The sequence below is a fragment of the Platalea leucorodia genome (genome assembly GCF_965183815.1).
Source record: "Platalea leucorodia genome assembly, chromosome: 1".
NCBI lineage: Eukaryota > Metazoa > Chordata > Aves > Pelecaniformes > Threskiornithidae > Platalea > Platalea leucorodia.
Window position 1 is genome coordinate 66992583 of NC_138823.1, and position 13086 is coordinate 67005668.

At 56.1% G+C, this 13086-nt stretch overlaps 1 protein-coding gene across 1 annotated transcript in view; it reads left to right on the plus strand.

The window, feature by feature from the left end:
- Nucleotides 1-2972: 2972 nt before the first annotated feature.
- The window catches only part of NR4A3 (nuclear receptor subfamily 4 group A member 3), a 29968-nt gene continuing 19854 nt past the window's right edge, over nucleotides 2973-13086 (plus strand). Inside the window, exons 1-5 of the mRNA XM_082305653.1 lie at nucleotides 2973-3361; nucleotides 5898-6047; nucleotides 8683-9569; nucleotides 11799-11928; nucleotides 12891-13063. Of these exons, the coding sequence (XP_082161779.1) occupies nucleotides 8685-9569; nucleotides 11799-11928; nucleotides 12891-13063 (1188 nt within the window). The 5' untranslated portion in view covers nucleotides 2973-3361; nucleotides 5898-6047; nucleotides 8683-8684. The remainder of the gene's footprint in view (nucleotides 3362-5897; nucleotides 6048-8682; nucleotides 9570-11798; nucleotides 11929-12890; nucleotides 13064-13086) is intronic.

Consider the following 13086-nt stretch of genomic DNA (forward strand, 5'->3'; position numbering starts at 1 on the left):
CGTGGGAGACAGGAACAGCTCGAGGAAGCTGCGAAGTTGCACGGAGTACACGGCGGGGGAGGGTAACGGGGGGGGGGGGGCAATACGATTTCTAGGACCGTCCACGCGGTACGGACGTTTTCTGCTCGCACAGGCTCTCCGTGGGGAGCTGGGAGTTTGGGGATGACGGGGGTGTACCCCGGGGGGTATCTGCCCGCCGGAGGGGGCGAGGGGGCCGGCCCGGGGCGGCGGCCGCGCTCCGCGGAGTCCCTTTCCCAGCAGAGAGGCCGAGATGCAAAGGCGAAATGACAGCATGGAAAGCGGAGTATTTTTATCAGGGCCGGTGCCCGGGGCGAGCGGCGGGCGGAAAGTGCCACCCTCTCTCCTCCCCTGCCCTCCGCCGCCCACGCCGGCAGCGGCATCAAAGGGAATCTCCCCTCTCGCGGCGTGTCAGCACCGGGGATGAGCGCACCGGCCCGTCATGGCATTTTCACTTCTCCCGGCGCTTACTCAACAGGCTGGGGGGGGAGGGGGGTGGTGGTTTGGGGGGGGGGGGGCGGGGGGAGGACTCCCAACCAGCCGCCGCTTCTGCCATGAGGTCACCGCCGCGCTATGCGCGCCCGCCGCCGCCCCTGCTCCGCTCCGTTGCGTCAGGCAGGGGGTATCCCCGCCGCGGCCGAGCGGGGCATCCCCGCCGCGGAAACACCCCGCGCTTCCACGCGTGTCCCTCAGTAGCGGGGCGGGGGGGATCCCGGCCCCGGCCCCTCCGCCGCCCTCCCGCTCGGCCGCCGCTCGGCAATGTCAGTGGTTCGCCGGGGGCGGGCAGGGACGGGACGGGACGGGGAGGGAAAGCAGCGCAGGCTGCGGCGAGGGAATCGCCCCGGACAGGCGGGGCGGGCAGACGGGGTGCCCGGCCACCCAGCGCAGCGGGACGCAGCTTTTTTGGGGGGGGGGGGGGGGGGGGGGAAGAGCCAGGGCCGGCGCCCCCCGCCAGCGGCCGGCTGCGGCTCTCCCCCTGCGGAGAGTCGCGGGGGGCAGCCGGGGGGGGGGGGGAGGGATACCCACGGGGCGGGGGGGCTGCGTGGGCGCGCCGGGGTCCCCGCGGGCGGGCGGTCCCCGCACTCCACCCCCTGCGCAGAGGAAGCCGGGCGCGGGCGGGGGCGCGGCCCCACGACAATGGGACTCGCCGGCGCTATAAATACCCGCCCGCGTCTATATTTGGTTTGGCCGGATCACAACCGGGGGGCCCAAAAATAGCCCCAAGCGCGCGCGAGCGAGCGAGCGAGCGAGCGCGCGCGCGCCCGCCCCGCCGCCGCCGCCGCCGCTCAATGGGCTCCGGCTCCGCCCCCTCCCCCGCGCGATCCCGATCGCCCTGCACGGGGCCCGGCGGCTAAATTTAGCAACGCCGCTTGCGTCAAGGACGCGGCTGCCGTGCGTCAGCCCGCTACGCCCCGCCCCTCGGAACGGGGCCCGCCGCGTCCTGTGCGTGGATTGGCCGCGGCGGCACGAGCACGGCGTTCCGCCGTGACGTGGAGGCGCTGATTGGCCCCGCCGGGGGCTGGCTGCCTCCGGAGGGGAAGTGTCGCCGCGCGGGGAGCCCGGCGGCCGGCGGGTTCCCCCGCGGGGGGAGCGGGGGCCTGGCAGCCGCGCCGGCCCGGGAGGGAGGCCCCGGCGCCCGCGGGGGGGGGGGCGGCGCGCACCGCCGGCCCCGCCGCCCCGGGAAGGGGATCCCGGGCCCGGGGGCGGCCCCCGCGCCGCGCCCCCGGTCCGCGGCGTCCGCCGGGGCCCGCGCCGGCCCCCGGCCTCCCCTCCCCGCCGCCCGGGGCGGCAGCGGGCTCTGCGGCGGTGCCGGCGCCAGGCTGGTGGGGCGAGAGGCGGCGGGCACCGAGCGGGCGAAGCGAAAGCGCCGCCTCCGCCCTCCCGTCCCCGTCCCCGTCCCCGCAGCGTCCCGGCCCCCGTCCGTGGAACTGGTGCGGCGGAGCCCCTCCGTAGGAAGCACAAGCACAGCAACGGCCGTAACGGCCGCAATGGCAATGGCCAACGGCCCGGCTGCCGGCAGCGGAAGTCAGCGCAGCAGCGGGGACGGCGGCGGGCGGCCGCCGCCGGCGGAGGCGGCGGGGGAGCCAGCCGCCGCAGGCTGCGTGCCCCAGGCAGGCAGGCAGGCAGACAGACAGAGACAGACAGACAGCCAGACACACGCCCGGGCCGCTCAGCTCGAGCGCCGGCTCAGAGCGGCACCTTCCACAACCTGCTCTTGGCTCCGGCGCGCTGGAAAGTTTCGAAAGAAATGAAAAGGACGGGGGGTGGGGGGAGAACAACAAGAAGAAAAAGAAAAAAGGAGAAAAGACGAAAAAAAAAAAAGAAAAATTAAAAAGAGAAAAAGAAAAGAAAAACGGAAAAAGAGGGGAAAAAAGTAAAAGGGGAAAAGAGGGAAAAAAGTAAAAGAAAAAAGAAAGTTAATAAATCCTCCTGAAAGTGCCACTAATTAACCAAGCAAAGCTCTTTTTCCCTTGAACCACTCCAGTAAAGTGTTGCTGCCTTTGCCCAACAACACAACACGATGGCTGTTGTTGTTCTTAATAATAATAATAATAGTAATAATAATGATTTTAATCTGTCTTGGGAGCGACTCGCCAGGCTGCGGCGGGCAGCCAGCCCCGAGGCGGCCGCCCGGCCCCCCCGTCCCGCTGCCGGCGGCGCGGAGCGGCCGCTTCACCCGCGCCGCACGGCTCGGCCCGGCGCGGCCCGGCGCTGCACGGCGCGGCTCGGTGCTGCACGGCTCTGCACGGCGCGGCTGGGCTCTGCACGGCGCGGCGCGGTGCGGCGGGAGCGCGGCGCACACACTGGGGCGGAGGGGGGGGGGGTCAGTAGCGTCAGGCTGCCATGGCGTCACTATTGACGTTTCGCATTCCAGCCGCTCTATGGAGAGGCCGCTAGGGCTCCTCTCACATAAATGACGTTCAGAGAGAGGGAGCGGGAGAGCAGCGCAGAGAGGCGCCTCCGTCCCCTCTCTCCGCGCAGGCACAGGCGCACCCCGGGGCACTCGCACTCGCCGCGGGGACGCGGGCGCAGGTCCCGGCCCGGCTCCCGCCGCACACACGCACAAAGGCACAGCGCGGCGGCGGCGGCGGCGGCTCGGCATCCCTCGCCCGCCCGGCCGCTCCCTCCCTCCCGCCCTCCGCCCGGGGACGGGCTCCTGGCTCCTCGGGCTTTTGCAATCCTTTTCCATGCCTCGGGATAACGCACCCTCCGGACCTGCAGCCGCCGGGAGTCGCCGGGGTTTTGTGTCTCGGGTCCTGCCGCTGGACAGCGCCTACATGCGCCTTTAAGGAAGCGGGCACCTACAAACTAGATGTAAAGACGGAACCTCCACAGCAACCGAGTACGTATACGAGCGAGCGGGAGCGGCCGAGAGAGAGGGACGAGGCGACGCGTCCCCGCTCCCCGAAAGTTGCGCCGCCGGGGTAGATGCTCGGGAGATGCCGGCGGCGGCCGGCGCGGCTCAGCGACGCGCTGCCCCGCCGGGCTCCGGCTGAAACTTTTCCCTCTCCTTCCCCCCCGCCCCGCCACCCCTGGATGCTCGTTTTGCCGCTCGGCTTCCGAGCCTCCCTGCCGGCTCAGCAACCCCCGCCGTGCCCGGGGCACCGCAGCCCCTGCCCGAACGGGAGGGCTGTGGCGGAGAGGAGCGGGAGCCGGAGCCGGTGGTACTAAGGTATTTCTGCTAGTTGTTGTCATGGAAATGATGCTGCCGGCGGCGGCGGCGGCGGGGAGTTCACAGCGCCGGTGATGAATGGCAGTAATTTGTCTCCTTCCTTTAACCGCGCTTGGGAAATAGGTGGGTTTGTTTGCCCAAGTTCGAGTCGTCTAACGGGGACGGCGGGGCAGGTCGGTCCCATCTCACTTTGGGAGAGAGCAGCCCCCTCGGCAGCCCGAAAGAGCTCGCCCCGAGAGGTAATTGCTGGAACGTGGCATGTTGTATTGAAATGAGCCGGGATCTTTGCTCGGCACGTCTGCCCGGCATCTGCTCCTCGGAAATGTGCGCTTTTCCCTTCGGAGGTCAGAACCGGTAACGAGGGGCTGCGGTGCCCGGGCACGGGCGGTGCGGTGCGGGGAGGCTGGGCTGCGCCGCCGCTGCCCCGCTCCCTGCCCCCGCCGCGACCCTCGCTTTTTTCCCTTCTTGCCTTGGGAGCTGCGGAAGAAGTTTCGGTCTTGGAAAGAGGAGAGAAAGCGCGGGCGCCGGGTTGTGATAGTATGTCGGGGGCCGGTTATCGGGACGCCATTATCGCGATACTCCGTCCCGGGCGGAGATGCGGCTCACCTTAGCGAGGCTGGTTAATAACGCTGCTATTTAACTTGCGATTTTTGGAGACGGTGGATCCCTTGCGAGGACATTTCCCAGGGAAAGGGCGGAAAACGCTGTTTTCTGTAGGGGGGGTGGCGTGTTGGGGATCGGATTTTTTTTCTCTAGGGGAAGGAGGAAAAAAAAAAAAAGTTTGGGAATGAATCGCTAACTTTTATCCAAGCCGCTTCAGTCGATTACATTCTTCGCCCTATTTTTCTCTCCTCCGTGGAGACCGTTGTATGCTGGAGTCAAGCCCCGGTAAAAAACAATGGACTAAAGCAGACCAGGCGGTTTCTTCGGAGGTGAATCTCACGCGAGCTCGTGGATATTTGCTGGAGTGACCGTGCGGCTCGGGGCGATCCCTTCCCTCTTCCCCCCCCAGACAAAAAAAATCGCGACCTAACCGGCGGTGGAAATCGAGCTCGAAACTTTTTAATTCAATGGAGCTTCCCCCTCCGCGGTCCCTCCCGGGTAAATGAAGGTTTCGAAACTCGCCTGAAGAAGTCACAATCACAATGGAGTATTTCACGGTTTCCTCCTCGTATTACAGGGTGGGGAGGGGTGTCACTCGGGGCTGAATGTAAAGTGCACGGAGGAAGAAAAGAGCTTTGACAAGGGTAGTTATTTCCTCCTAATTTACAGCCCTTACGGCTCTGCGCTCCTGGCTCGGGCGGCTGCGGGCCGGGGGGGTGGTGCATGGTTAAAAGCCCGGCGAGTGTCTCTAGGTAACCGGCGGCCCGGGGGGCGGGGGGGAGAGGAGCCCCGGGGCGCTCCGCGCCGAGCGGGAAGCCGCCTCGCCGGAGCTCGGGAGGGAACAAAACCCTCGGGAGAGAAAGGGATGAGCTGACAGTCACTTCACATCCCAGGAGCTGGGGAAGGGGGGGGGGGATCAAAGGCGAGGGGCGCGGGGAAGGCAAAAGAAGAACCGAGGAGCGGGCGGAGGAGCCGCCGGGGAGCGGCTCCCGTGGGCAGGGGCCGGCGCCGCCGCGCATCCCCCGCGCTGCCGCCGAGCCCCCGGCCGTGCTGGCGGCGGCGGGCGGGCCGGGGCAGAGCCGCTCCCCCGGGGCCGCGGCAGGCTAACCGGGCGGGCCGGGTACCCCTCAAGTCCGGCCGCTACCTTGCATAGAAACTTCCAGCCCGCCGCTGGCCGCCTCCCCTCCCCAAAAAGCAAGAAAGTTCCCGCGGGGAAGTGGACGCACGGGGATGCCGCCCCGCTTCTTGTAGGCACCCCGCCGGGGGGGTCTCCGCTTGCCTTCCCCAGGCTCCTTGCTCGGAGCACAAACCGGCGGCTCCGTTGTCCCAGCCCGCTGCTTTCTGCCTTTTGTGCGATGAGGCAGCGGGAGCCGGCAGAAAGGCGCTCCCCACGCCGGCTCCCCCTTCCCACCCGCGGGGCGAGGCGGGGGCTCGCCGTGCGAGCGCGGGGGAAGGTCCCCCCGCCCCCGGTCCCCCCCGAGGTGCTCCGCCGGGTGTAGCTGGGGCGGGGGGGGTGGGCTGGGGGCCGCCCCTCCGGGCACCGCCGCCCCTCCGGGCACCGCCGCCCCTGACTCTGCCTTCTCCTCCCGCCGCCGGCGTACAGAGCCCGGGTCGGAAGAGCGCCCCCCGCCGAGGCCAGGCCCCGGACCCGCCTCCGCAGAGAGGTCCCAGCCGGCACCCACCCCGCCGCCGCCCGCCGCCGCCTCCGTCCGCACCTCCAGCCCCACCATTCAGCGCGCAAGATACCCGCCAGGTAAGCTGCCGCTCCCCGCCCCCTCCCGGGCCAGGAGGAGGAGGAGGAGGAGGGGGGAGGGTGTGCGAGAGCTCCCGCCACGGCCCCTACCCTGCCCAAATCCCTTTGGCATCATCGGTCCCCGGCGTCCCGTAGCGGGGCGTTTAAATCCCACAAGGATCTGGGCAGCGCCCGCGTTTCTCGGGGCTTTTAGGGATGCGCTGCCCGGGCAGGTGGGGGTGCGAGCCCCCGGCCAGAGCCGTGCCGGGCTCCAGGGGCAAACGGGTGGGATGTCAGCGTCCCGGCGAGGAGCGCGGCTCGCCTGGCGTTACACGGGGCAGCCCTCACGGCAAGCTCTGGCAAAGACCGCGGAAGAATAAGGTCGTAGCTCTTGAATGTCCCTACCCTGATTTTTTTTACCCATTCATTTGGGCTTTGATGACAGGTTGCTCTTCAATGCGCCTCCTGTGGGGCTTTTTTTTCAATACTGTTGGGTAAAGAAGAAAAAATCCCAGGTTATTTACTTTGCTGGGTAATTAATATTGGTGCCCTAAGTGGAAAAGTAGGGGTTAGAATTAGTCAGTCAAGTGCGCTGGCAAAGGGCGAGGTAGGAGGAGTCCCGCAGAGCCAGGAGAGACCAGACCTTTAGCTTAGGGATTTTTTTTTCTGTCCTCAGGTCGGACTTATTTTAGACTTCTGTTTTCTTATTCTACTTTGCACAGAATTCAGTGACATAACCCTGTTTTGCTCAGAAAAAAAAAAAAAGCAGAAAAAAAGCATAACGAGCTGTTTCCCTGAACTCCTGCTCATTTTCTGAGCTAGCAAAAAAAGCCTTTTTCCTTCGTAGGGTTGTCTATCGACACATCCACTCGTGACATTATCTGTCCGCTCATTCAGTTGTGTTCCTCAGGCAGTTCTCAGCAGAGGTGCAGGGAAGGAATTTCTTTCCCTTTTTATTTGATTAAGCACTGATCACCGCGTTTTAACAGACGGTCCTTAAACCAACAAATGATAGCAGTAGGACTTGCCATAAAATGTGTGTGCGTGGAATGGCATGGACAGAAATTGACAGGAAAAAAAGAGAACGGTAGAAAAATACATAAATAACATTGGGAGGCAAGGCTTGTGAAAGGGTTGTCCTGCTTTTTTCTTTAAGCAAGTAAGATTTACAAGCAGGAAGGTCTTAATTTCAGAAAACAGCACTATTTTTTTCTCAGTTTTTAGTGTTTTCTCGAGGAGAATGAGCTGAATGGTTTGTGACAGTACCATAATTGAAATCTGGTGCTTAGTTTAAATATGTTTATCTATCTGCAAAGCAGGCAGGAAAGAATTAAAAGTTGATTTAACACAAATTATTTGGATTCCTGCATGCCAGGCTCAAGTGAATATTTTAAAATTTTAAGTGAAGGGAGTTCTTAAAACACTGAGGAAACCCCCATTATTTTCAAGGCAGCTTTTTTTTTCCTATGAATTGTTTCTCAAGTGCTTTTGGAATATAAGTTACCGCAATTAAGAAGAGATGAACTGCACTTAATTTTGATGTACATTTTCTCCATATTTACTTTTTTTTTTTCTCTTTACAAGAGAATATATACTGCTTGATGCATTTTATTCCTCTACTGTGGAACCGAAATACAGCACGCGCTTTTAGCTTGGGTTGCAAATTTTGGGCTAGAATCTCACAGTGTTTAGTCAGGCAAACCTCAAATGGGTTGCAGAATTGGGTCCATTATTTCCCGAGAGCAAGAAAGGAAACAGCAGACTGGTATGAAATGTAAAAGAAAAAAAAAAATCAAATCTTTATAGCCAGGCACTGTGTTGCTTCAACCATCGCAGCTATCGGTGAACCACATTAACTTTTACAACTAATGGATACAAACAATTATATTAGCAGCCTCAACCTTGCTTTCCTATAAAAACCGAAACAGAAATACCTGGTACTTTTCCTCTTACATGTTTGCAAATTTAGGGATATGTTCTACCACCCACTTTTTTTAGCAGCATGTTCTACCACAGGTAAGCCTTAAAACTACCAGTTAGACAGCAAGCTTAAATTATTAGCTGACCAGAAGTATGCTTCAAAGGCCCAGAGTTGAATAAGCAAAATTGATGTTTGCAAGCCCTAAGTAGCAAACGCTGTGATTTGAGTCGTTCCTCTGACATGCAGTGCAGGTGCTGTTTATTTTAAAATAAATATAATTTTTAATATTATTCATTTGATAATCTTGTTTACCCTTCATGAAAATTTTATGGCACGGTTGCACGCATACAGAGATAGATTTAGAGCCATAAACTGTTTTCATTCTGCTTATCTAATTCTCATTGACACCTATGTATATTAAGCAGCAGATGTAGGGCAGCTTGAGATGGCTTCTTCTCTCACTGACACTAGTATAAATTTGAGTCGCTCCCACGACTAGATGAGAGCAGGCTCCCTAATACCTAATGCTTAGTCGATCCCCGATGCATATTTCTTGTTGAAAGGCAAAGACTCGAGGCTAATTTATATGTCCCCTGTCCAGGCGAGAATGGGAGTCAGGTGTCTAACGGAGCTCTGTGAAATGTGGGAAAGCTTTTAGGAGGGAAGTTCGCGAGGGCCTGGGCCGCGGCCTCGACACGCTGGGCTGCTTGTTAACCTTCCCCTTTGCCCTTGCAGATATGCCCTGTGTGCAAGCGCAGTATAGTCCTTCACCGCCCGGTTCAAATTATGCAGCTCAGACCTACGCGTATGGCTCGGAGTACAGCTCGGAGATCATGAACCCTGACTATGCCAAGCTGACCATGGACCTGAGCAGTACTGAAATCACTGCCACTGCCACCACCTCCCTGCCCAGCTTCAGCACCTTTATGGAGGGTTACTCTGGCAGCTACGAGCTCAAGCCTTCCTGCCTCTACCAAATGCAATCTGCCTCCTCCGGCCAGAGGCCCCTCATAAAGATGGAAGACACCCGGCTCTCCTCGTACCAGCCCTCGCTGCCACCCTCCACGGACGAGGGGATGCCCAGCACTTCCATGTACTTCAAGCAATCTCCGCCCTCCACGCCCACCACGCCCGGCTTCCCCTCTCACCAGAGCCTGTGGGACGAGCCCCCGCTGCAGCCCACGCAGACCTGCCTGCCGCCCGGCCACCTGATGGACACTGCCCCCATGAAGACCGTGCCTCCGCGCTTCCCCCTCTTCCACTTCAAGCACTCGCCCCCCCACACGCCGGCCGCGGCCGCCCACATGTGCTACGACCCTGCCTCCCTGAGCCTGCCCCTGGGCTCCGACAGACCCGCCGCCAGCCAGACACCCATGGAGAGCCATTCCTACGGGCTTCACCTGGCCAAAAGACCAGCCACCTTAGCCTTCTCACCGCTCGGCCTCAACGCAGCCACCTCCAGCCTGATAGGTGAGAGCAGCGGCAGCGGCAGCAGCGGCCTCCCATCTCCACCCAGCAGGAGCTCCTCGTCCGGGGAAGGCACCTGCGCCGTCTGTGGGGATAATGCCGCCTGCCAGCACTATGGAGTACGGACGTGCGAGGGCTGCAAGGGCTTTTTCAAGGTGAGAGCTCTGAGGTTTGCTCCCCTCCCCGCTTCCCCCAGCCTCCCCTCCCTCCCTGCCTGCCCCAGTACGCTCCTGGTCCTCGCCTGGGGGCTCAGGGGCGTTGTGTTAGAGCTCAGAGCCCCCCAGCAGGGTGTGATGGACACCCACCAAAGCTTTTGAAGAAGGCCAAAGCAAGCCCTCCGTAGGATAAAAGGATCAGCCGGTGTCGGCTGAGAAAGGGCCGTGGCAGCGAGCTGGGCAAACCGCGTCCCCGGTCTGCCAGCATCCCTCAACGGAGCACGGGTCATGCCTCTCTGAGCTATAAACTGCATTTGTTCCATAGCAAAACTCACCTGGAATACATCCAACCTGGGTTTTACTCAGTCGCGCGTTCCAATTAGACCTCATTTTTAAGTGAGGAAAGAAATCCAGAAATCGTAAAGTCCGCTATTTTAGTTGATTGCAGGAGTGCCATTTGTTGTCCTGGGGCGGTTGGGGTGAGGAGGGCCGGAGGGTCGGTGCCCGGAGGAAACCGGTTTCATGGATGGGATAAACCCAAGCCCTTCTGGTTTTATTTGGTTGCTGCCGCGTCGTTACTCTTCAGTTCAGGAGCCCAGTGAGTCCCCACCAGTGGAAAGCTGCTTGCAGAGCAGTGACTAAGCACTGCACGGGGTCCCGGTGCCCTCTCTGTAACGGAGAAGGCTTTGCAGCTGAAGAGCAACACAAATAACTTACACACGTCAGTTTCTCAGTGGAAACTTTGTGCTTATGTCTTTAAGATTTGAATACCTTCTTTTCGCTCTTAGATTTGGGCGCTTCATAATTTCCTCTCAAGAGACTGAGTTCAGATTCCAGTATTATTTTCAGATTTAGCTTGTTTGAGTGAAGAACTTGGGGCAGACTTTTAGGGGGATGGGTCTGGGCAGCAGGTTTAAGATTTGATGCCTTTGGGGTTGATATGGTATATTCCTTCCTGCAAAGACAGCAGTCGTGCCCCTGTTCTGGTAAAAGATACGATGGGAACAAAAATAGTCCAAAAATAGTTAGGGGGGAGGGCTCACAACACTTTTTTTATTGTACACAGAGCTGCTGATTTTACTTAATAATAATCCTTTGACAACATGGTGAAATACACCTCTCCTGTAAAACTCATTTGTTATTTAAATATCATTAGAAAAGGAAACACAAATAACCTGAAAATAGCAGCTCTTACAGGCCTGATCCTGCCCCTGTGGAAATCAATAGCATATCCTTGACTGGGAGCAGTATCTAGAGCTTATTCTGCAAAATTAAACAGATTTCAGCTCTAAAGCACGATGAACAATATTTGCTGTGTTTCTTATATTTAGTACATTGAGGCTGTTATTTCAAAAGGAACACAAATTATGAAATAACATTTTTCCATTAATTTAATTGCAGTGAAAGATTTAATGATGTTGAATGTTGAGCTGATGAATTTGTTCCTGTTCTGATGTCTTTCCTATTAATGTCTTTTTTTTTTTTTTTTTTTTTGGTGCTGTGTTATTTATTGATGTATCTTTGATTTTAAGCATGGAAACACATAATACATTTTTTCATCAATATTTGTTACATTCTGCCAAGGCTTACCAGGTTTTTACAAATTTTAAATTTATTGTATAGTTTGAAGATCATTTGAGAGTTAATTAAATGTATATAACTACAGTATAATTCTGTCTATTTTTTTCCCAGGTCAGGTTGGCTTTCCCAGAATATTTAACTAAACATATTTTGTAGGGGTTTCTGGTATTTTTATTTTTCTCCCTGATGATTTTAATGGCTAACCAAACCAGTTATTGTGGTATTTGACTAACAATAGCGATAGCAAGAGAAGTACATCGCAGATCATTTTGATTTTATTTTAATAAGGTCAGCAATAATCAAGGGAATGAACCAAGTAGAAAATTGTTCCCAAAGGGATATTAAAAGCGGAGATAATCTAATCCCCAAAGGTAGATGCGATGACCTGGTAATTTCAGATATGATTTTATCATTCAAAGTTGCCTGTCTCCAGAGACTTGCTTCAGAACAATCCTAGATGATTTTCATTGTCAGCAGCTAACACTAATAAAATTGTTTTTCCTGGAGGCTAGTGTGTTAGGAAATTAATTTTATCTAATTATATGAATTGCACTGTCGCTTTTCATGTTGTAATTAAAACACATTTTGTCAGGTTCTAAGTTGTTCAAGAAATGATCAGTTTACTATTTTTGTGTTGCATTTTCACAGAGAACAGTTCAGAAAAATGCAAAATATGTTTGTCTGGCAAATAAAAACTGTCCAGTGGACAAGAGACGTCGTAACAGATGCCAATACTGCCGGTTTCAGAAGTGTCTCAGCGTCGGCATGGTTAAAGAAGGTAAGCACTATTGCTATTATTATCCCAGACAGTGAAATATTACGTTTAATGAACCTGTGTGTGTGTGTGCGTGTGGACATGGATGTCTTTACAATGAATTTTACAGTGATGGGATTGATAACTCTACCCCAAAATATGTGCATTTGTGTAAGAATGTATTGATTTTCTTCTTTTCACCCATATTATCATATCCAGACTTTAGACCCCAGAGTTCAAGAACAGCAAGGTCACGAGAGGATAATTTGACTCTGGCCAAAATGTCTCCTTTATTAACTTTGAGCGTTGCTCGATAATGCTGTTGGCTTCCCCCTGTTATCTCACCGGGGGCTGCACTGGATTGTGTGCATTTTGACATAGGATCTTGTCTCATTCCCATAAGCTGATTGTAAATTTGCAATTAATTTAAATGGAAACAGGATCAACTCATTAGTCTCAATTCTGCAAATATTTAAGTATGTGAGTAATGCTGTGTGAGCAGTCCCATTGCAAATACTGACGTGGATAACAGAACCTATATAGCGTGACCATCTTTTTTCAAATCCTTCAAGAAAGCTAAAATTACTTTGAATTTGCCATTTAAAAGGTGCACCAGTAGTAGGAACATTAGAATTTGTGTTTCACATCCAGTTTTCTTTCAGCAGTAGAGTGTCTCTATGTGCGTGTGTGTGTGCATGGGCACACATAGACGGGCGCACAGATGTGCTGCAAACAAAGTATGAACACTAGGAACACAGCTGGGCTTTAAGTAAGCAGCTACATCCCTGCTTATGATCATAGGTCTGACAATTTTGGTATCATTTGTGTTCCTTTCCAACCAAAGGCATTTTCAGCATATGCTGAAAATAGAGAATGCTCTTATTTTTGCCGGGCTGGCCACCATAAGAAAAGCAGATGTTCGTTCTGATCCGTCGTTTGCTGGTATCTTCACAACTGATTCCCTTTTTTTTTTTTTTTTAACCTAGTTGTCCGTACCGACAGCCTGAAAGGGAGAAGAGGTCGGCTGCCTTCCAAACCAAAGAGCCCCTTACAGCAAGAACCCTCTCAGCCCTCCCCGCCTTCTCCTCCCATCAGCATGATGAACGCCCTCGTACGAGCTTTAACCGACTCCACGCCCAGGGAGCTTGACTATTCAAGAGTAAGCCTCACTTTTCTTTGCCT